The following is a 24,633-nucleotide window of genomic DNA, read 5'->3' on the forward strand; positions in this document are numbered from 1 at the left end:
TTTTAAGTGTTTGCTCAGGTCCTGTGATGTGAACAACAAATCCTTATCTGTTACTACAGCTTTGATTCAAGATAAAAAAGAAATATATTAACAATCAGGTTTCATCACAAATGTAGCAGTATTACTGTCTATATATGCCTTTGAATGTTGTGGTAAACTGCATAAGAATTGTTTAATAGACTAAATACCTTATGCTCATTGCCATGATATTTGGGAAATGGAAAGCTATACAGGTTGAACCTCTCTAATCCAGAGCACTCTAATCCAGAAACATCTGCATCTGGCATGATTTTAGTTAGCTGGATGACCACTGATCACAGGTATGGTTAAGTTTCCCATGGTCCATAAAGTTTGTTTATGGCCACCAGTGTTCCTGGGTCTCAGTGTTCAGTGCTGTCATTTACCTGTAATTTATGACTAAACGTCTTCTAAGACAGTGGTGCACAAACTGGGGAGTGCGCTGGGACCAAAATTTCAAACCAGGGGTTGCAGCTATCGGCTCCCCTCCACCCCCACGCTGGGGCCCTCCGCTGCCTCCTGAAGCCTCTTTATGGTCATCTGCCCTGTGTGCAGCGCTCGCTGCCTGCCTCCTGCCTCCCTGGTCTCTGCTGGCAGAGAGCTGGCTTAATTTCCCATCTCTCCTCTCCCTGTGGGGTCCCTCCTTTGCACCTCATGGCAGCTTCTCGTGGTGCAGCTGTCCTGTGAGTGCCCCCCTACCACTGGGCCAATTGGAATGTGTAGAGGCCCTGAGATAAGTGGCTTGGGCAGCTGGTGAGTTCCCAGATTGATAACATATTCTCCTTAAGTGCCTCCTTGGTACCCTACTGGTGTCCTTCCCCCACACACCCCTCCCCTTTCAGGGTACCCCACAGAGCCCCTCAGAATCCCCTTCATGATCAGCCCATCCCTCTCCTTAGCACACCCCTCATATCCCTTCTTGTGGTCCTCCCACAGGTGAGGGGGGACCCAGCTAATTGCAAGGTAGTAAAAGGGGGCTTTATGTAAAAAGTTTGCTCATCCTGTTCTAAGAGTCCAGCAGAAGTGTTGGTAAAACTGCTAGACAGTACTTACCTCCACTGCTTCAGCAAATTCTCTTGTTCAACACCAGTCAGGTCCCAAGGCTGCTGGACTAGAGAAGTTCAAACTATACCGAAAGCCTATTGTTATCCCAGGTCAAGAATTTGAGGCAAATGTGTGAAGTCCCTTTGGACATGATCCTTTTACATTTCGTATCTGCTTTTATACTCATGGGAGAAGCAGCAAGCCATAAACACTGAGATCTCACAACAGCCTGGTATCTGTATAATGGATGTTGACTTAATAACGCTGGCTTGATTTGAAAAGATCCATCTGCAACTACAAAGCTCAAGTACTCATGCACCTGTACCTCAGGAACTAAACTCATGTCTGTATGTATATTAATAACAAATACTCTCTTTTCTTTATTAATACATTTTAGTTTTGTTAATAAGAACTGCCTATAAATGTATACTTTGAGTAACATCTAAGTAAAATATTGACGTGGGTGCATGGCTGGTCCTTTGGGATCTGAAGAACTTTTTTTCTTTTATACAATGCATTAAGATTTTCAGTAATTGTCATCATATTTGAACTGCGTACATGAATGAAGGCCTGAGGCTGGGTACTTCAAGGAAACTGCATTGCTTGGATTTCTGAGTAATCAGTGAGGTAGTACAGAAACTGTTTTCTGCTGGCTTGATAAATCTAGAATATCCACCAGCTGGGGGGTTGTCTGCCCCATTCTGTTTGCAGTTCACTCTGAGCGACTTCATCTGGCTCCCAAAAGGACCATTGTTACAGGTGGAGTCCAGGAAAATTCCTCTGTTAATTACATTTCTGTTTAGTTGGATGTTTCCAGCCATGTATCATAGCCTCATATTTTCAGCACACACACCAGCACATTATTACTGTACAATTAGTTGCATTAGCACTAAAATGATGCTTTTACCGTTGTACCAACTGAATCCGTCTCATGCTCCTCCTTTGCAAGCAACATACAAATGATACAGAAAATACCTGAATTAATTCAGAAATGAATGCAGTAACCATTACATAAAGTAAATCGGGTAGTAAAATATACATCCATCCAGCTATTACACACAATATTATAGCATCTATTACCATAGTGTCTAGATGTGTTACACAGCGCAGGTTCATGGTACTAACCATTTAGCAACATACACGGTTCTTCTATATGGATCTGAGAGATCATACCAGCCCCACACTCACTCACTCTCTATTTATATTCTTTTATTTTCCAGCACAGACCAGCATTTTGTTTTTCTAATTGATAAGGATTTACCTTGCATATTTTAGTATGTCCCCTATAAAAGTCTAAGGATCCAAAGCCCAGTGAACACAACTGAAAATTTCCCATTGTGGTAAGGCTGGCCAGGCTCCTGGGCTCCAGGCCTCTATTTAGTCCACTCTCCCCTGGCCTGGACACCGCTGCCCTTCATAAGGAGGGGGAAGGGGCAAGATGGTGGTCTGGGGGAACCCGGGCCCCACCCACTTGTTCCAGGTTCTGGCCCAGGGACCCTGTGTGGCTGATGGTGGTGGGGGAGGGCTCCCCTTGTTATGAGCACCACAGCTCTTCCCTGGGCCACTTCCCCAGACAACTCCTCCTCCCCCTCCCCCGTACCTCCTCCAGGTAGTGGCGGTGGTAATAGCTGCAGCAGCAGCAGTGGCAGTGGCAGCCTGTTCCCCCTCCTGGTTAGGCTCCTCCTGTGGATTCAGCCTGCTTGGCCTTACTTCAAATCCCAGGCCTCTTGGGCAGGGGCTTCAGCCCCTTGTGGCTGAGCACTCCTCTCCTTCCTTTGGTCCTTCTAGAAAACTCCCCTCCCCTCCCCTCCCCTCCCCTCCCTTTCCTTTCCTTTCCTTTCCTTTCCCACTGCCTACTGGGCAAGGGTTCTTTTAAAAGCAGGTTTAAGTGGGACCAGCTGGCCCCATTTGACCCAGGACGTCTTCCTCCCCAGCTGCTCACAGTTTGCTTGTTTTCCTGCCCTGCTTTTCCCTCTCGTTCTTATCCCCTCCCAGTCTTACCCTGTCACATATCCCCCTCCCCAGCTCAACATCATGGGGTTGGGCTGCCTGGGATGGCATACAATGTACCCGGGACAGGCCATCGGCATTCCCGTGCTGGGTCCCGGCCCTATGCTGCACTCTAAAGTGGAATGGCTGTAAGGACAGGAACCACCGGGTTATTCTTGCATTCCCATCTTTGTTTCCATGCATCCACTTAGGGGCACGTGGTCCGTGACAAGGGTAAACTTCCGTCCGAGGAGGTAGTAACCTTAAACTTTCCACTGCCCACTTCACCGCAAGATACTCCTTTTCGATGATGGCAGAATTCCACTCTCTGGGAAGGAGCTTGCAGCTCAAGTATAGGACAGGGTGTTCCTCTTCTCTGACCATATGGGACAGCACAGCTCCCAAGCCCATGTCGGAGGCATCAGTTTGTAGTAGGAATTCCTTCTCGAAATCCAGGGCACTGAGGACGGGGTTACTACACAGGGCTGTCTTTAAATCCAGAAATGCCTCCTCTGCCACTGGGGACCGGTTTACCATGTCAGGGCCATGGGCTTTCGTGAGGTTGGTCGGGGGCATGCTCTAGATGCAAAGTGGGGGATGAACCTTCAGTAGTACCCCACGAGTCCCAGGAATGCCCGGACTTGTTTCTTCCGGAACGGTCGAGGCCACTTTTGTATCATCTCTACCTTGTTTATTTGGGGTTTCACTACACCCCAGCCCACGATGTACCCAAAATATCTCGCTTCTGTTAGCCCTATAGCACATTTTGTCAGGTTCGCCGTAAGGTTAGCTTCCCCTCAGGGTGTTTAACACTGCCTCTACCTTCTTCAGGTGGGTGTCCCAGTCTGGGCTATGGATAACAACGTTGTCAAGATAAGCTGCAACATAGGCATGGTGTGGTCGTAATAACTTATCCATTAGCCGTTGGAATGTTGTGGGGGTACCATGTAACCCAAACGGGAGGACTGTGTATTGGTATAGGCGTTCTGGGGTAGAAAAGGCTGTCTTCTCCCTGGCTTCCCAGGCCAGGGGTATCTGCCAGTACCCCTTGGTCAGGTCAAGGGTAGACAGGAAGCGGGCCTTTCCCAACCGATCTATCAGTTCATCAATATGGAGTACGCATCAAATTTGGATACTTCGTTTAGCTTTCGAAAATCATTAGAAAACCGGAGGCTGCTGTCTAGATCGGGCTGCACCACTGCCTATAAGACTCCTCAATAATACCCAGTTCCAGCATCCTCTGAACCTCCCTTTTGACCTTTTCTCATTTTGCCTCTGGGAGTCTGTAAGGCCTCACATGCACTCTTACCCCTGGGTCAGTGACAATGTGGTGTTCCACCTCTGTGGTTCATCCAGGGTTTGCTGAAAACACAACTGCATGTTGTTTCAACATGTTGAGGACCTACCCCTCTGTTGGTTGGAGTTTAGCTGTGGGGAGATTCTCACCTGTCTCTCCTGGTCCTACTCTGGTGCCAACATGCTCAGGGCAGCCAGCTGCTCTTCCCAGTCCCACCAAGGTTTTAGTAAGTTAATATGGAAGACGTGCTCAGTCTTCCGACAACCTGGTTGTCGTACCTTGTAGTTTACCTCCCCGATGGCCTCAACTACCTCGTAGGGGCCCTGCCACTGGGCGAGGAGCTTGCTCTCTGCCGTTGGGACCAGTACCACCACCTGGTCCCCTACCTTGAACTTCCGGATGGCTGCCTGTCGGTTATAGTATGCCTGCTGGGCTTCTTGGGCCTGTTGCAGGTGCTCCTGGACAATGGGCATAACCTAGGTGATCCGGTCCTTCATCTGGAGGACGTGCTCAATGATATTGCGCCCATGGTTCGGCTGCTCCTCCCAGGTCTCTTTGGCAAGGTCCAGGATACATCAGGGGTTCCGCCCATACAATAGCTCGAATGGAGAAAACCCTGTGGAGGCCTAAGGTACCTCCCGGATGGCGAACATTAGGTATGTGAGCAGTCTCTCCCATCCTGGCTCACTACCTTGCGAATCATGCTTTTGAAGGTGCGACTGAACCGTTCGACGAGGGCATCGGTCTGTGGATGGTATACCGATGTCTTCAGGGCACGGATGTGGAGCAATGCGCACAAGTCCTTCATCAGTTTGGAGACGAAGGGCGTACCCTGGTCCGTCAATATCTGCCGGGGGATTCTGACTCTGGCAAAGATCTGTGCTAGCTCCCTTGCAATAGACTTTGAGTGAGCATTCCGCAGGGGTACAACCTCTGGGCATCGGGTGGCATAGTTCAGGACTACCAAGATGTATCAGTGTCCTCGGGCTGACCTCTCCAGGGGGCCGACTAGGTCCATGGCTATCCGCTCAAAGGGGACTTCAATAATGGGTAGAGGCACCAACAGGGCCCTCAAATGCAGTTGTGGTCCATGCAGCTGACACTCAGGGCAGGAGGCGCAGAAACGCCGGACTTCTACATACACCCCAGGCCAAAAGAACCTCCGCAAGATCCGATTTAGGGTCTCCTCAACCCCAAGGTGACCCCCAAACAGATGGCTATGGACTAAGTCCATTACTGTTCTCCGATGTCTTTGGGGCACCAGAAGCTGCTCCACTGGCTGGTTCTGTATTTTCCCCACCCGGTATAATAGGTCTCCCTTGAGTATATAATATGGTCCCTGACCTTTGGCTCTTCCCCGCACAGGCACCCCATTCACCTCTACTACCTCTTGATGTATATTTCGATATACCGGGTCTTCAGCCTGTTCCCGTGCAAAACTGGGGAGGAAGGACCCTATGTCCTCAAGCTCAGGGGAAGCTCCCTCTTCTTCTGACCCTGGTGGCCCCATAGTACTGGGCCCAGCCTCGGGCTCCTCTAACTCTTGGGACACCCTCCTCCCTGCGGGTTCTGCCTCTTCCCCCACCCAGGCTGGTACCGCGTTCTGGGACAGGATTTGGGTACCCAGCTGTTTGGCTGCCCTCCTCTCATGCCTCGACTTCCGCGGTTTCCCAGGTGCAGCAAAGAGGTCCTGGGAGAACTCATGGAAGATCATGGGTGATACCTCTACTCTCCCTCCCTCCACAGAGATTGCTGAAGCCAGGGAAGTCCCACCCAATCACCACCAGGTAGGGGGGCCTTGGTACCACCCCTGCTGTCACTCTTGTGACATTTCCTTGGAGCTCTATTTGCACAGAGATGACTGGGTAAAAACACACATCCCCATGCACACAGGATATGCCTGTGCACTTGGCTCAGGTAAGCTGGTCTTACCCCACCAGCTGCCCTGAGACTAATGTGAGGGCACTCCCCGGCTACGTCTACACGTGCACCCAACTTCGAAATAGCTTATTTTGATGTTGCGACATCGAAATAGGCTATTTCGATGAATAACGTCTACACGTCCTCCAGGGCTGGCAACGTCGATGTTCAACTTCGACGTTGCTCAGCCCAACATCGAAATAGGCACAGCGAGGGAACGTCTACACGCCAAAGTAGCACACATCGAAATAAGGGAGCCAGGCACAGCTGCAGACAGGGTCACGGGGCGGACTCAACAGCAAGTCGCTCCCTTAAAGGGCCCCTCCCAGACACACTTTCATTAAACAGTGCAAGATACACAGAGCCAACAACTAGTTGCAGACCCTGTATATGCAGCACGGACCCCCAGCTGCAGCAGCAGCAGCCAGAAGCCCTGGGCTAAGGGCTGCTGCCCACGGTGACCACAGAGCCCCGCAAGGGCTGGAGAGAGAGTATCTCTCAACCCCCCAGCTGATGGCCGCCATGGAGGACCCCGCTATTTCGATGTTGCGGGACGCGGATCGTCTACACGTCCCTACTTCGATGTTGAACGTCGAAGTAGGGCGCTATTCCCATCCGCTCATGGGGTTAGCGACTTCGACGTCTCGCCGCCTAACGTCGATTTCAACTTCGAAATAGCGCCCAACACGTGTAGACGTGACGGGCGCTATTTCGAAGTTACTGCCGCTACTTCGAAGTAGCGTGCACGTGTAGACGCAGCCCCCGAGTCCACCAGGGCCGTAGTCTCCAGACCGTTCATTTTCACTGGCCGGGTAAACCGATGGGGGGCTGTCGTGATGCCCGCCACATCTATCAGGATGCAGAGTCCCCCCAGATCCCCACAGTTGCACTGCATGGGTTTGTCCATGTTTGGGCAGCGGACTGCTATGTGCCCCAATTTCTCGCATGCATAACACTTATACCCCACATGGAGCAACCGTCTTCCCTTGGGGCTGCTAGGCCTTACCCCCGGATCCTCCTTCTCTGGCCCCCACAAGTCCTCTGGGGACCTCCAGTGGCCCCTCCCCCTCCTTTCTCCTGCCCCCTACCCAGCCTAGGGGCTGTAATGGCTGGGCCCGTGGAGTAGGAGGGGCCTGCTTGCCCTGCCGGGCTTCCTCTGAAAGGGGCCGTGTGAGAGTTTGGGTTGTTGACTGTCTCTCCACAAGAGCCACCATTTCGTCATACGAGGTCGGGTCATTCTGGCAGACCCATCCCCAAAGGTCCAGCGGTAGCCCCCTCATGTACCGGTCCAACACAATGGTCTGCAGGATCCTCTCCGGGCCATAAGTCTCGGGCTGTAGCCATCTGCGGGTCAGCTGGATTAAAGAGAACAGCTGGGCCCTTGGCGCTTTTCCCTCCTGGAACTTCCATTCATGGAACCTCTGGGCTCTGGCAGCCATTGTCACTCCAGTCCGGGCCAGGATCTCGGACTTCAGCTGGGCATAATCTGCAGCCACCACCTCTGGTAGGTTGAAGTAGACCTTCTGGGCCTCTCCACAGAGGAATGGGGCCAGGATGCTGGCCCATTGGTCTCGGGGCCAGCCTTCCCGTGTGGCCATCCTCTCAAATGCCAAAAGGTATGCTTCTATGTCATCTTCCCTCGTCATTTTCTGGAGGTAGTTGTTAGCCCGCCAGGGTCGAGTCCCATCTAGGCCATTCACCTGGGCAGTCAGGGCTTTCAGCTACGTTACGACCTCTCCGAGGGTGGCTCAGTCTTGGGCTGCCTGGCTAATGAGCAACCGGTTAGCCTCCTGCTGTAGCTACAAGGCCTCCTGCTGGGTGGCTGCGTATGTCCAGGTGGCCTCTTGCTGCACTGCAGTGGCTTGTACGAGGGCTTTCACCACATCCTCCATCTCTCTTTTCTTTGAGTTCCTCTAGGTGGGTCTGCTGCAGGGTCTCACAGCAGCACTTGATCCCACCCCAGACACTACGTGTGGCAACACTGGCCAGGCTCCCGGGCTCCAGGCCTCTATGAAGTCCACTCTCCCCTGGCCCAGACACCGCTGCCCTTCATAAAGAGGGGGAAGGGCAGGGGGAACCCAGGCCTCATCCACTCGTTCCAGGTTCTGGCCCAGGGACCCTGTGTGGCTGATGGTGGTGGGGGAGGGCTCCCCTTATTATGAGCACCACAGCTCTTCCCTGGGCCACTTCCCCAGACAACTCCTCCCCCACCCCCCGTACCTCCTCCAGGTAGTGGCAGTGGTAGTAGCTGCAGCGGCAGCCTGTTCCCCCTCCCAGTTTGGCTCCTCCTGGGGATTTAGCCTGCTTGGCCTTACTCCAAATCCCAGGCCTCCTGGGCAGGGGCTTTAGCCCCTTGTGGCTGGAGAACTCCTCTCCTTCTTTTGGTCCCTCTAGAAAACTCTTGCTTTGCTTTGCTTTGCTTTGCACCTGTCTTTTTCACTCCTCTCCTCCGGCTCTCTCCTTCTCTCTCTCCCACTGCCTACTGGGCAAGGGTTCTTTTAAAAGCAGGCTTAAGTGGGACCAGCTGGCCCCAACTGACCCAGGGCGTCTTCCTCCCCAGCTGCTCACAGTCTGCTTGTTTACCTGCCCTGCTTTTCCCTCTTGTTCTTACCCGCTCCCAGTCTTACCTTGTCACACCACTAAGTGCTACAATCCACCATATACTGAAATCTGCGTACAACTTTAGGCAATTGAGTATTTCCACTGACTTCATAGGAACCGTATGCATAATTTCATAGGAATAGGGGCCTGATTTTCATTTATTTTAAACTAACAGATTTTTAACATGTAGCTTGTTGATTTATAGCAGACTCATTATATAAATGATTTATTATTATTATCATTATTATTATTAAACAACTGTTGTCATATATGTCCAGTGAGATAAATTTGGTGAGATAACATTTTATTGAACCACCTTCTATTGATGAGAGAGAGAGGCTTTCGAACTTACACAGCACTCTGTTTTCAGATATGGGTTTATAATGACTATTTCATTTTCTGCTGTCCACTGATCAAAACAATCTTTAAAGTCTTGATTTTTTTTCCAAAACTGACTTTGTATTTCTTTGAAAATTGTTTTCAATGTTTCTAAAGTAGCAAAAATCAACATTGTGCCTCTTTGTACATAAGCATTAGCTATGCTCATGAGAACAGTGAAAATGGATGTTGTTAATTAAATGCTCCTGCAATTTTTGTTTTAAAGTACGTCTTAACCAAATGATGGCTATATTTAACTGAAAGGTGCAGATTCAGAAACTGAGGTACAGTTTCCTACCACCCGACTGCAATTCTAAAGTTAGTCACATTTGTTCCTGATTAGTTCTGTTTAAAATGAAAGATCTTTTCATTGGAAATTTTTTTTAAAAAAAGGATTTTACCTGAGGTTGGTTTTCATCAGCTTTAGTTGCCAAAATGCAGAAGTCGCCACAAGTGGTTATGGAAATCAGACTCTTGACATACTTCACATACTTTTCGTTGTTTTTTGTATCCCAAAAAACCACACAATATTCTGGACGATCTGGTCGGGTATATGCATATACCACTGTATTGGAGCAGTAACCCCACTGCCAAGACAAACAATATTGCTAATTTTGACCAGAAATTATGAAAATTGAGTGATAGGTAGTACAATGTTACTGTAGGAAAAAATTAAATTCATATACACTACTAGCATCCATCAGTATTTCCCCTTTCCTCTCAATGGAATTGCTGTATCAAAAATGTAAATTTATTCCCATTGTAAATTGCTAGATTGACAATCCAGCAGACTGAAGCCTTCTGTTAACTAACAAAATGGTTAGGCATTCACTTTCCTACACTTGTACGCTAACCCGCTCAACCCTGATTGCGATATAGTTCTCCCAGGAGGACAGAAGAGTTCATTTTCCACAATCTTTTCTGTTAAGTTTGTTACAAGTATCAAATGCTGTCATAACTTTTGCGATGTGAACACTTACAATCTTCTATGAGCTGGAGTGGGGACTCTTAGAAGTCACAGAAATATAGGACTGGAAGGGATCTTGACAAATTATTTGGCCCAGTTCCCTGCACTGAGACTGCATTAAGAATTATCTATACAATCACAAACAGGCGTTCTTAAAAATCTCTAATGACAGAGATTTCACAGCTTCCCTAGAACTTTGTGCACTGCTTAACTACCTTTATTAGCAAGCTTTTTCATAACATCTAACAAGTTTGAGTACTTGTCCTATCTTGCCCTTGGTTTTCCCCTTGTTTCTAATGTTATTGTAAAATGACTTCTAGTTACTTCTCAGGTCCATAGCTAGCTCGTTTTTACGCCTAAGCATTTCTAATTTTTTCTTACATATTTATGGTTTCATATCTATATGCATGCATCTGACAAAGTGGGTCTTTGTCCACAAAAGTTATGCTCCAATAGAGTTGTTAGTCTATAAGATGCCACAGGACTTCTCGCTGTTTTTGCAGATACAGACTAACACGGCTACTCTCTGATACTCATCAGATATATCCAGTGTTCTCTCTAATACTTTCCATCCCTGGGCAGAATGCATTTTGTTATGTGCACCGAGCCATGTTTGGGTGTGCACCAGCAATAGCAACACATACTGCCTACTGTGAGTGGCACCCGAATCTTTCCTCACCTTACAGGGAACATTGGATATACGAAGGCGTTGGTTACACTACAGCGATCTGTCGACAGAAGTCACTGTTGAAAGAGATTTCCTGACAACACTTCTGTCAACAGAGTGCAGCCACACACAAAAGCCAATCGGAAGTGCACTCTACTCTTGTCAACAGAGCAGCTGGACTGCCGTTCACTCTCTTGACAAAACAAGCACCCGGAAGCACAGTACACAGGGCTGGCCATTCTTCTGGATGCACTGTCTGCCGAGAGAAGGTCCCCACGCAGAGTAGCCACACATCTTTTTTGTCAACAGGAGCATCATGCCCATGGCTGAGAGGCAGAGTACTGCCAGAGAAAGTGCTGTGTTTTGTCGACAAAATGCATTTTGTGTATGGATGTTCCACCAGTTTTGTCAATAAAACCAGAGTCTTGTCAGCAAGTCTCACTAGTATAACTGTAGCCTTTATCAGAGAAGAAAAAGAATATCCTTTATGTGTGAGGCATGATGGGGGAAGCTCTCTCTGAAAAAAATTAAAAGGAGCTCAGCCTGAGGCAGTATTGATAGAGGTAGTACTTATAGGAATTGAAGATGTATAGCCCAAGTGAGATACAATTTTGCTGATTTTTCTTCCCTTGTTAATCATTTTTAATGATGTACTAAGAAATAACTGTTTGGAAAAAGCAGTTGTCTGTTTAATACATTCTATTACTAATACTAATTCTATTCTAATACTAACACTAATTTTATTCTAATACTATTCCTGCTGATAACAATGGTGAGTGTGCCCAACGGAGGTAAATTATTTCAGAATTTTTTAAAAAAGAAAATTACACAAATATCAATCTAGTATTTGGTATGTACAGTCTCTGGGTTAAGAAATCATTACTATCCAAATCACTGACAAATCATTCTAAATAGCACCAAAATCTCTGAAAATGTGGCAATAATTCAATGTTTGAACATTAAAAGAAATAATTCAATCTTGCTACAACTGCCATTCATGTTTATATAATAACACGAGACATCTCACATTCATTATTTTTACTAGAGGCATACAATATTAACTGCTTTATTATACAATTCACAGCCTTGTGGCTACTTGTTACTGTTGTTAATATTAGTCAAAAGAAAGATATTGAGAACTGGATGCTTTAATAGACTGTAAGGGAATAATAAGCCTTTTAACCCGAGGTCACAGGTTCAAATCTGGCTTAAGTCAACAATGACTCAGTCATGGTTGTTCAGTGGCCAATGTGAACAGCTATTTCCCATTAGAAAGGTACTGATTTAATCTGTCTAAAGGACACATGGAGCTTGCACATTACAGCAGCTTCTATTACCTTTTCAAAGACTGTAACTCATTTGTGTATTTGGCTTACTTGTTTTAACCTTGTTAATAATTCCTATTTCTTAGTAAATAAACCTTTAGTTCGTTTAGTACAGAATTGGCTACAAGTGTCGTCTTTGGTGTGTGATCTGAAAGACAACTGATGTGGGTTAAGTGGTTTTTCCTTTGGGATGGGAAGTAACCTGAATATTGTTTGGAGTTTTGGTATAAGGGGTCAGCTGTATAACAAAGACAAGCTTTCCTAAGTGATAAGATATATTGGAATACCCAAGGAGATCAGGATTCCATGTGAAGACCACTGTAGAGTTTGAGTTTACATTTTATACTCGACTGGTTAAGGCTACACACAACCATTCTGGGGTCTGTGTTTCTTAACACTCTGTCTTGAGGTTAAATAGTAACAGAGAGATAGTTGTGTTAGTCTACAGTCTATCAAAACAATTATTTTGTTATTCTTTAAAGTGCTACTGGACTGCCTTTTTGTTTTGTCTTGAGGTTGACACTCATGGTTGTGAGACACACTAGACAGCCTGACGGACACAAAGCAACATCAGCAGAATGTGATCGTATGCTTTTTGGGATGCTCTATCACAGACGAATTAGTAAGAAGGAGAACCAACCAACCAGGTTACAGAAATCATAGAATCGTAGGGCTGGAAGGGACCTCAAGAGGTCATCTAGTCCAGCCCCCTGCCTAAAGCAGGATCAAACCCAACTAAATCATCCCAGCCAGGACTATGTCAAGCCAGGACTTAAAAACCTCTGGGGATGGAGATTCTACCACCTCTCTTGGTAACGCATTCCAGTGCTTCACCACCCTCCTGGTAAAATAGTTTTCCCTGATATATAACCTACACCTCTCCCACTGTAACTTCAGACCATTGCTTCTTGTTCTATCATCTGTCACCACTGAGAATAGTCTCTCTCCATCCTCTTCAGAGCCCCCTGTCAAGAAGCTGAAGACTACTATCAAACCACCCCTCAGTCTTCCCTTCTGCAAACTAAATAAGCCCAAATTCCTCAGCCTCTCCTCACAGGTCATGTGCTCCAGCTCCTTAATCATTTTCACTGCCCTCCGCTGAACCCACTTCAATGTGTCCACATCCTTTCTATACTAAGGGGCCCAGAACTGGATGCAATACTCTAGTTGTGGCCTCACCAGTGCTGAGTAGAGGGGAATAATAACGTCTGTAGATCTGCTGGGAATGCTTCTCCTAATGCACCCCAATATGCCGTTAGCCTTTTTGGCTACAAGGGCACAGTGTTGACTCATATCCAGCTTCTCATCCACTGTAATCTCCAAGTCCTTTTTTGCTGCACTGCTACTTAACCAGTCAGTACCCAGCCTGTAACAATGCTTGGGATTCTTCCATCCCAAGTGCCCTGCTGCTCTCTTGACAAAACAGGCACCTGGAAACACAGCAGACAGGGCTGTCCATTGACGTGAATGCCCTGGCTGTCAAGAGAAGGCTCCCCGAGAGCAGCCACACAACTTTTTGTTGACAGAAAATGAGGCAGAACACTGCCGGCAAAAGTGCTATGTTTTGTCAAGATACTGTGGACAAATCCCGTTTTGTGTCTGCACGCTCCACGAGTTTTGTTGACAAAACTGGGGTTTTGCCGGCAAAACATGCTAGTGTAACTGTAGTCAAAGTGTGTGTTATTAGCCACGCTTTAACTACTCTACTAATAGGTATATTTGGTGAGAAACCTGTGTGATGAATATATACACAAAGGAAATGGATATATGCAATAACAAGTTACCATTTTTACAGGTATGTTCTTCTGATAATAACCATATTTAAGACTTCCAATAAGCCAAGTGTTATATTATTTCCTACCTTGTAATCTGGACGAATGTTTGCAAAATATATAAAAGAATCAACAGCTAACCCAATCTTCAGTCCACCTCCTTCCCAGGACAATGCTGACATCTGCTTGCCAGGAACTTTCAATGTACGCAAATGCTGAAAAAGAGAATATTTAAAATATACCATAGAGTCATTTGGTGTACCATGTCATTAGGTGTACCATATCATTAGAGTCAAACAATCTGAAACTAAACCTTACTCTCATTTATACCAGCCACAGTCCAGAGTTACAGTGATCACGGAATTCTTGTATTCTTGAACAAATTTTTAATAAAGAAATTAATTTGCATTACTAAAAAGCATTATTTTGCCTTCACTGAACTGTTTTGTTTGCCAGAGAGATATTCACAAAATTCGAAATATATGATTTATAATACTACTCACAAAACTAAACATTAAAACACAAATGAAAACACACATGTATCTTCTTTCAGTCCACAACTATATATTATTTGAGCTACTTTTTAAATAAATAACTTCCTGTTAGTAACTCAGTACCCAAGCATTTGGTTTATCCTGACAGTATAAATATCCTGTTTATCAAAGCAGCCAATAGATGCACTACTTCCAAGCAAAACTGCTAAGAGAAAAAGATGAGAAATTTAGTAATTTATTTTGATTTTTATAATACAGTATCCCTTAACCTATGATCTGGGCACACATACAATCAATTTTATAAAAAAATTTTAATACACACACACAATTATACTGATAACAAACATAAATCTTTTCCAACTTTGTTAACTTCCCCTTCCCTTATCACAGCTGTGAAAGCCAGAGGAGGAAAATAAGTTAAATGTCCACTTACTCTTTTAATGGTTACAAAGAAATAAATCACACATTTATAACAGATGGCAAATTAATTCATATTTTCCAGCATTGTTTGAAGTTATAACAAATAAACCTCTCAAAGTTCACATCCACACTGATAACCATATATTTCTACAAACTGATTATGGTCCCAGTCCTGTAGACATACAAACAGATGAAAATGTACACACAAGTAGTGCTAGTCCCTATATAAAATTACTAATGTCTGTACATCTACTCCTGTTTCTAAGTTTTTTGAACGATCGGGGCTTTGGTATGCAATTAGTAGACAAGCGAATTCCCTAAAAAAGTCACATAATATAACCTAAATATACTTTTAATATATTCAAACTATAGTGCACTTCTGACACACTGATCTTAGTGTGGGAAGTCATCATGCAAACAAAATACATACCAAGGTCAGTTATTTGGGTTTTTTTAGGCTGTGTGCGTTTGCCATCTGAAATAGAAGGTTAACTATATTAAATATTTTTACCTCACCAAACGGAGTGTAGAACTGCACAAGATTTACATCCTTATCCTGAGTAGTTGCTTTTTGAAAGCCTGCCACAGCCAACACGCTTCCACAGTGGTTCCACTGGATACTCACTACATTCATACCAGTGTCAATCAAAACAGGGTCTAATTTTTAGAAATAAAAAAGGAAAATGCAAAAACTGTAAGTACAAACTTTGGACAAGAATGGCTCAGTATGTGAGCAAAAAGGCAATCACAGTTCAAATTTTAGGTGCTTCTAGATGTTATAACTATAGGTTCGCACATTTTGTTTCTTCTGCAGGCCAAATGCATTGCATACACCAAGGGACTCCATTTGTCCATTTCCCCCACAAGCTCTCTATGCCACCTTCCCATTCTCCATTTCAGAGACTCTCTACCCACTCCATCTTCATACACGGAGCTCTGTGTGCTACTCCATTACCTCACAAGCCATGTACCGGGGCACTGCATACTCCCCCATTGCAGTGCCACTGGCATATGGCAGAAGGCACATGTTTCCCATCCCACCACATGCCATGTTATCTTCACTGAATATCGTTGTCTCCATTTCCCCAATGGCAGGAGCACTGTTTGTATTTTCCTTTCCCTGAGTTTCTCCTCCCTTACAAAGGCCAGAGGTCTTTGAGCTCATGTAGTAAGGTCCCTTATCTCTCAGTAAGCCAAAAGCTCTCCACCATCCCTGAAACTTTTCTTTTCTTTCTGTCTGGGGATATCAACTAGTTCTTTGACCTATAGACAATTACAGAGGTGGTTGAAGATACTGGCTCAGCTAAGCAGATACCAAGATCTCCATGTGTTCCTCATTTCCCCCTTATGATTTTCACCAGAAATCAGTTGGTTTCTGGCTGTTGATATTTTAAACATTCCCTGGAATTTTTGAATTGATGAGATATAGTGTTCAAAAGTTATAGTATTACAGACAAACAGAGAAATGTCTCCAAATTGAGACTATGACCTCACTTTGTTCAGCTTAAAAAGCAAGTGGTACTCACTTTGGTCATTCTCGTGTCTCATTATTTGGCATCTTCCATTGTCAAAACAGATAGCAAGGCAAGGGCAATCTGGCTCAGTATATCCCTCTGTACCAGGGTACCAATGTATTCCAGCAATACTGAATGCTCCAGTTACATTCACCAAACAATTCAGTTTCATTTTCATCTAGAAATGGAATTGTTTAAATCATTTAACAAATCTACCACATACTTAACTAAGTTGGTTATAACTGCAATGCAAATTTACACCAACAGCTTACAAATTACTAGAGCTGAATGGGAGTTTTCCCATCCAAGGAAAATTTTCTAGATTTCAAAAAGATTTCCCCCTTCTGATTCAGAACAAAAACTCAATCAAGAAAATACGAGTGGAAAAATAGTTGGGGGTCAACCAACACATTGTTTTGATAATTTCAAAACATATAATTTAGACTGCAATCTTTTTAACGATTAATTTTAACTATAAATTAACTTCAATTGCAAAACAATTATTTTGAACCAAATAAAGGAATTTTTCATTTTGAAAATGTTAATAGGGGACAATTTCAAAACCTTGCTCCCCCCAACTTTACTTTTAAATTGGAAATTTATCAAAATTCATCCTAACCCCTTTCCTGATGAAAGACTTGGTTCAGAATCAGCATTTTTTAACTGGAGTTTTTCCAACCACCTCTACAACCTCCCCCACATTTGTTTAAAATTTGCAGATATTAACTCTTACAAATACAGAAATGTATTTTAAAGGTACTGGGAAAAGCTAAAACTTTATATATTTGTAACCCACAACTACAGTATGTTTTTAAGTTACCTGAGCCCACCATTTGCCCATATTCTCAACATGAGCTTTGGGTGATAAAGTACTATACAAGGAAAAGACTCAAAACATCTTGAATTGTTTAATGCTTTTTCTATACTAGCAAAAAGGTACACTGATTTTGAAAATGAATTAGTGCATATTCCACATTACTGCTCCATAAACAAGGCAGGAGGCTTTGTTTGATGAACAGATACTAGATCAGAGCCATGTTTGAGACTAGAACCCAACCAGATTTAAACACCTTTCTAAAATAGTTATTGTATAAAGCCTCCACTCAATCCAGTTCAATGCAGATGTAAATTCTGTAACTTTCAGTTATTGCTGACTTTGAGCCTTGTACCTTTCTGTATACTTTGTAACTTTGTTTTGTGTATATAGTTTTGTTCTATACAGTTATATTTTGTTTCAGGAGCTTTGTTTTGTGACAGCTGCTGAGTCTATATTAAGTATTATAAGCATTGCCTTTTTTGTTTAAAAAAAAAAAAAGAGGATCCAATACACAGCTGGCTCCCTGCCCCCCACCCTCAGACAATCCCCCAAGGCTGGTGCTACCAAGCTGCCAGTACTCAGTACCGGCTAGTACCGGCACAAAAAAAACACTGATTGTAAGTTAGTAAGAAACTGTTTATGAATACCATAAGTGTTGTAAGAAATCCTGGCTGTTCTTTTTTGTAAAAGAAATGTCTTTTTTGTTAAAGTGAGCTTTCCTTTGTGTGAGAAAAAAGTGAATGTGGGTGAGAGTGCAATGGAATCAGTCTCTGAAGCCAGCCTGTCTGGATGACCAATTGCCAGCAGCACCAGGATGACCAGAGAATAACAGGAGCTGAGCCCTGAAAAAGAATCCACCCAAGAAAGAGAAAGAGTCCCCATCAAGAGAAGATCAAAGTCCCATTAGCTGTTAGCTGATGATTCATGGTCATCAAGCGGAGTCCTGGGACAATGGTCATACAGCATCCTGGGCAGTGGGACGGGACAATTGCTATTAGATTGAAGCATATAAAAGATGGATGGAAAGTTAAGGGAGGTCTCCTTTTTCCTGCATTCTTCTTACCATCACCACTCTGCAGGAGTGAGTCTCAGCTGGGGGAGAGGGTCATGAGGAATATTTAGATGCTTTTTCTTTAGTGTGTTGTTGCCCAAAACATAATGGTATGTGTTCCAAACGTAACAAAATATGAAGTCAGTACTATTGGAAAGTTAGCGCTTTGTTACTCAAGTATTTCTAAACAATTATTCCTGAATGCCACATAAATGGAAGATCAAACTAAACAATGGCAAAATATATATATATATATATTGACAGAAACATGAAGCAATAATATACATATTTATCTTTCTTCAAGGATTTGCTATAAATGAGATTTAATTCTTTCAAGAGTTCTAATTTAATGCACTAAAATTCTGTCACCCTGCACTGAAAAAGCACTGTTTATGTCAAAGATATGTTAGTACTAATGATGACTGAGTTTCACTTCATTTACCTAGCACATACATAAATGTTTTCAAATTTATCTTTTTAAATAGTGGATTGCATGGCAAAGAATGTTTTAATTGATGTTACATTCACTTAGCTGCTTAGAATAACAGTGGATTAAACTTTATCAGAATATTTATGCTGCTGAGTTTTCTAACATAATGACGTGCAATAAAAATCAAAATAAGGAGTCTTCACTTGGAATCTTGTGGGATTCTGGAGATTTAAAACTATCACACTAATAGAAGACTACAGGTGCTACAGTAAAAGCTATGTTATCCAGCATTTTACCAACTAGACACCTCCATAAACTGGCATTTCCAGTTTTCTATTGGGTTCAGTTGACACAAATCCAACAGGCTCCCTATCTAAGAACATAAGAATGTAAGAATGGCCATACTGGGTCAGACCAAAGGTCCATCCAGCCCAGCATACCATCTGCCGACGGTGGCCAATGCCAGGTGCCCCAGAGAAGGAGAACAGAAGACAATGATCAAGTGATTTATCTCCTGCCATCCATCTCCTGCCCTTGTTCTGAAGGCCAGGGCACCATACTTTATCCCTGGCTAATAGCCATTTATGGACCTAACCTGCAAAAATTTATCAAGCTCTTTTTTAAACCCTAATAGAGTCCTGGCCTTCACAGCCTCCTCGGGCAAGGAGTTCCACAGGTTGACTGTGCGCTGTGTGAAGAAAAATTTCCTTTTATTAGTTTTGAACCTACTACCCATCAATTTCATTTGGTGGCCCCTAGTTCTTGTATTATGGGAAAAGGTAAATAATTTTTCTATATTCACTTTCTCCACACCATTCATTTTATATACCTCTATCATATCGCCCCTCAATCGCCTCTTTTCCAAACTGAAAAGTCCCAGTCTCTCTAGCCTCTCCCCATATGGGACCCGTTCCAAGCCCCTAATCATCTTACTCGCCCTTTTCTGAACCTTTTCTAATGCCAATATATCTTTTTTGAGGTGAGGAGACCACATCTGCATGCAGTACTCAAGATGTGGGCGTACCATAGTTTTATATAGGGGAAGTAAGATATTCTTCATCTTATTTTCTATCCCTTTTTTAATAATTCCTAACATCCTATTTGCTTTACTGACTGCCGCTGCACACTGCGTGGATGTCTTCAGAGAACTATCCACTATAACTCCAAGATCCCTTTCCTGATCTGTCGTAGCTAAATTTGACCCCATCATGTAGTACGTGTAATTTGGGTTATTTTTTCCAACATGCATTACCTTACACTTACCCACATTAAATTTCATTTGCCATTTTGCTGCCCAATCACTCAGTTTGCTGAGATCTTTTTGTAGTTCTTCACAATCCCTTTTGCTTTTGACTGTCCTGAACAACTTGGTGTCATCTGCAAACTTTGCCACCTCACTGCTTACCTCATTTTCTAGATCATTGATGAACAAGTTGAACAGGATCGATCCCAGGACTGACCCCTGGGGAACACCACTAGTTACCCTCCTCCACTGTGAAAATTTACCATTTATTCCCACCCTTTGTTTTCTGTCTTTTAACCAATTCCCGATCCATGAAAGGATCTTTCCTCCTATCCCATGACCGCCTAATTTACATAAAAGCCTTTGGGGTGGGACCGTGTCAAAGGCTTTCTGGAAATCTAGGTATATTATGTCCACTGGGTGCCCCTTGTCCGCATGTTTATTAACCCCTTCAAAGAATTCTAATAGATTAGTTAGACACGACTTCCCTCTGCAGAAACCATGCTGACTTTTGCCCAACAATTCGTGCTCTTCTACGTGCCTTGCAATTTTATTCTTTACTAGTGTTTCTACTAATTTGCCTGGTACTGATGTTAAACTTATCGGTCTATAATTGCCAGGGTCTCCTCTAGAGCCTTTTTTAAATATTGGCGTTATATTGGCCGTCTTCCAGTCATTTGGTACCAAAGTGGATTTAAAGGATAGGTTACAAACCACTGTTAATAACTCCACAATTTCACATTTGAGTTCTTTCAGAACCCTTGGGTGAATACCGTCTGGTCCTGGAGACTTGTTACTATTCAGCTTATCAATTAACTCCAAAACCTCCTCTAATGTCACTTCAATCTGAGAGAGTTCCTCACATTTGTCACCTAAAAAGGCTGGCTCAGATTTAGGAACCTCTGTAACATCCTCAGCCGTGAAGACTGAAGCAAAGAAATCATTTAATCGCTCTGCAATGGCACTGTCTTCCTTGATCGCTCCTTTTATATCTTTATCATCCAAGGGCCCCACTGCTTTTTTAGCAGGCTTCCTGCTTCTAATGTATTTAAAAAACATTTTACTATCGTTTTTGGAATTTTTGGCTAGCTGTTCCTCAAAATCTTTTTTGGCTTTTCTTACTACATTATGACACTTAATTTGGGAGTGTTTATGTTCCTTTCTATTTTCCTCACTAGGATTTGACTTCCACTTTTTAAAAGCTGCCCTTTTCTCTCTCACTGCCTTTTTAACATGGCTGTTTAGCCATGGTGGTTCTTTGTTAGGTCTCTTACTGTGTTTTTTTATTTCGGGTATACATTTAAGTTGGGCCTCTAGTATGGTGTCTTTAAACAGTTTCCATGCAGCTTCCAGGGATTTTAGTTTAGTTACTCTACCTTTTAGTTTCTGTTTAACTAGCTTCCTCATTTTAGTGTAATTCCCCTTTTTGAAATTAAATGCCAGAGTGTTTGACCGCTGCGGTGTTCTTCCCATCACAGGAATATTAAAAGTTATTATATTGTGGTCACTATTTCCAAGCGGTCCAGTAACAGTTACCTCTTGGACCAGATCCTGCGTTCCAGTCAAGACTAGATCGAGAATTGACTCTCCCCTTGTGGGTTCCTGTACTAGCTGCTCCAAGAAGCAGTCATTTAAGGCATCAAGAAATTTAATCTCTGAATCCCGTCCTGAGGTGACATGCACCCAATCAATATGGGGATAATTGAAATCTCCTATTATTACTGTGTTTTTTATTTTGATAGCCTCTCTAATCTCCCTTAACATTTCAGCATCACTATCACTGTCCTGGTTAGGTGGTCGGTAATATATTCCTAATGCCATATTCATATTAGAGGAATGAATTGTTATCCATAATGATTCTATGGAACATTTTGATTCCTTTAGGATTTTTGCTTCATTTGATTCTATATTATCCTTCACATATAGTACCACTCCGCCACCCGCACAACCTGTTCTGTCCTTCCGATATAATTTATATCCCGGTATGATAGTGTCCCACTGATTGTCCTCATTCCACCATGTTTCTGAGATGCCTATTATGTCAACTTCCTCCTTTGATATGAGGTACTCCAGTTCACCCATCTTATTAGACAGACTCCTAGCATTTGTGTAAAAGCACGTTAAAAAACTACCACTATTTATATGTCCGCCTTTCACAGCCGCGTTGGATTTTTTTATATGCGATTGTTGCACATCTGATCTTGCCCATATATTATTTCCCACGTTCCCTATCTGACTAACTTCTAGGGAATCCCTATCTATGGAGCCTCGTGTAAGAGAAGTCTCCGTCTGATCCAGGTGCTCCCCCGCACCAATCGGCTTTCCCCCACCTCTTAGTTTAAAAACTGCTCTACGACCTTTTTAATGTTTAATGACAGCAGTCTGGATCCACCTTGACTTAGGTGGAGCCCATCATTCCTGTATAGGCTCCCCCTACCCCAAAAGTGTCCCCAGTTCCTAATAAATCTAAACCCCTCTTCCCTACACCATCGTCTCATCCACGCATTGAGACTCTGAAGTTCTGCCTGTCCATCTGGCCCTGCGCGTGGAACTGGAAGCATTTCAGAGAATGCCACCATATCTGGCTCTGTATGGCTCCCCAGAAGCTGCAACATGTCCCTGCTGTTCCTATGCAGAGGAACAGCCGGGGGGTTTCCTGCACTGCCCCGTCCTATCCCAAGGCACTGGCTCTGCAGCTCCAATTGGCTAGGAACTGTAACCAATAGGAACTGCAGGGCCAGCGCTTGCAGGCAGATACAATGCACAAAGCTGCCTGGCCATGTCTCCACCTATGAGCAGCAGAGATATGTTGGCACTTCTGAGGAGTTGCCAGAGATGAGCTATACCCCTATGTGGCATCCCAAAACCCTTCCTGTGCCCCAACTCCCTCCCCCAAGTCTCCAACATCCAAACTACCTCCTTCTTAGTTACAACATCCCTCATTCTCCCAATATGCAGGATAATAAACCTTACACTGTACCCGTAAAGAATAGTTGTCACGTGATCTACAGTTTTATACTAAAATTAGGTAGTTGACACATTAAGGCCACGTCTACATGAGAAGCCTCTGTCGACAGAAGTCATTGTCAGAAGGAATTTCCCAGAAAAACTTCTGTCGACAGATTGTGTCTACAAATAAAAGCAGCTCAAAAGAGCAATCCTCTCTGTAGCCAAAAGCAGCCAGACTGCTCAGCCCTCTCTCTCGAGAACGGCTGAATGGAAGCTCTGCAGACAGGTCTGCCCGGTGCCCCAGAAGCCCTGTCTGTCGACAAAAGGGCCCGGACCACCAACATCGCTGTTTTTCTGATGGAACATTGTTGAGAGAGGCATTATACCTGAAAGGGGAAAGTATCACGATGCTGGCAGATGTGCCAAGTTTTGTCAACAAACTGTCGACAAAGTGCATTTTCCATGTAGATGCTCATGGTTTCTCCCAACAAAAGCCCTGTTTTGTCAGGAAAAGCTGCTTGTGTAGACGTGGCCATACTGTATAGTACCTTACTCTGAACTTACAAGAAAATTCCCTTGGTTGTCATAAATATGAATTTCTCCATTTGCCATTCCGAAAAGTAGAGTTTTGCTATCTGAGGACCATGCTACATGGCACAGTTGTGAACCTTTCAAATCTTTCCCCCAAATACGATTACCTGTATTTAAAAAAAAAAAAAAAAAAAAAAAGATTAAGCTTAAAAAAAACCCCATACCTGAGACTTAAAAAGATTATTCATATACAAAAAACTACATAGACAAATGAAGAAAATCAAAGTTTCTATAGCAACTCACTCAGTGGTATGTATATTCAGGCAGAAAGTTTTGTGGTTATGAGTTACAGTGGGAAACATAACCTCTGATGCCAGCCTCCATAACCTACTTCTTAAATTTTCAAACACTCTCCTTAGAGCTTTCTTCTGTTCTGCTGTATGCGTGGGAGAAGCAACCTCAGACAACTGCAAAACTAATACATTATCCTCTTTCAAATCCCCCCTTTGCTCAGATGACTACAAAAAACTTGACGACAATTAGGCTGCTTGAAGACCATCACCTATTCATAGTGATCACAATTGCGTCATCTGTCCTTTACCGTTTGCTGACATTTGTCTTATGTTTAGATCATAAAGTCATTGGGGCAGGGTCCATATTTTTGTTCTGTGGTTGTACAGTATGTAGCCCATTGGCCTGGTACACAGCTAGGGTTCATGGATGCTATGGTAATACAAATAACAAGTAATAATAGTAACAACGTTACCATCCACTGAACCAACAATCACAGCCCCATCTTCATACACAATACAGATCTTCTGTCCATCAGCATTCCAGCTCATACTTCGAACAACAGATTTATTTCTATTGTTGATCATCTCCTCATACCAAGCACCTGTTATCAGAAAATGCAACTGATTTATACCTTTTACTTTTCTATCCTGTAAGTGAACTGTGTTTATTAGAAGTAATTCAAGATATATTCAGATGTGGCTAATCATCAAATGTCATATTACAAACCATGGTAATGGCATTCATCAAATTATATTAATTTTGAGAAGTTGTTACAAACACAAAAAAGATTAAGGAATACAAAGGAATATAAAAAGTTATAAATATAATTTGGAAATTAAATTAGATTCAGTTTATCTGTCAAAACAAAAAAGCAGTCAAGTAGCACTTTGAAGACTAACAAAATCATTTATT

The 24,633-nt window shown here is 43.6% G+C and overlaps 1 protein-coding gene across 3 annotated transcripts in view; it reads right to left on the reverse strand.

Annotated features, from left to right (window-relative positions):
* The window catches only part of WDR35 (WD repeat domain 35), a 96,272-nt gene that overhangs the window by 62,795 nt on the left and 8,844 nt on the right, over nt 1–24,633 (reverse strand). For 2 of the 3 annotated variants that reach the window (XM_074991311.1, XM_074991310.1), the window contains exons 5-10: nt 24,194–24,322; nt 23,461–23,594; nt 16,419–16,584; nt 15,404–15,549; nt 14,068–14,193; nt 9,649–9,834 (exon numbers count right to left, since the gene is read on the reverse strand). In XM_074991311.1, coding sequence (XP_074847412.1) covers nt 9,649–9,834; nt 14,068–14,193; nt 15,404–15,549; nt 16,419–16,584; nt 23,461–23,594; nt 24,194–24,322 — 887 coding nt within the window. Of the gene's footprint in view, nt 1–9,648; nt 9,835–14,067; nt 14,194–15,403; nt 15,550–16,418; nt 16,585–23,460; nt 23,595–24,193; nt 24,323–24,633 lie in introns of those variants that run through there. The other variant, XM_074991312.1, reaches the window with a different exon arrangement.

This window comes from Carettochelys insculpta, chromosome 3 (genome assembly GCF_033958435.1).
Source record: "Carettochelys insculpta isolate YL-2023 chromosome 3, ASM3395843v1, whole genome shotgun sequence".
NCBI lineage: Eukaryota > Metazoa > Chordata > Testudines > Carettochelyidae > Carettochelys > Carettochelys insculpta.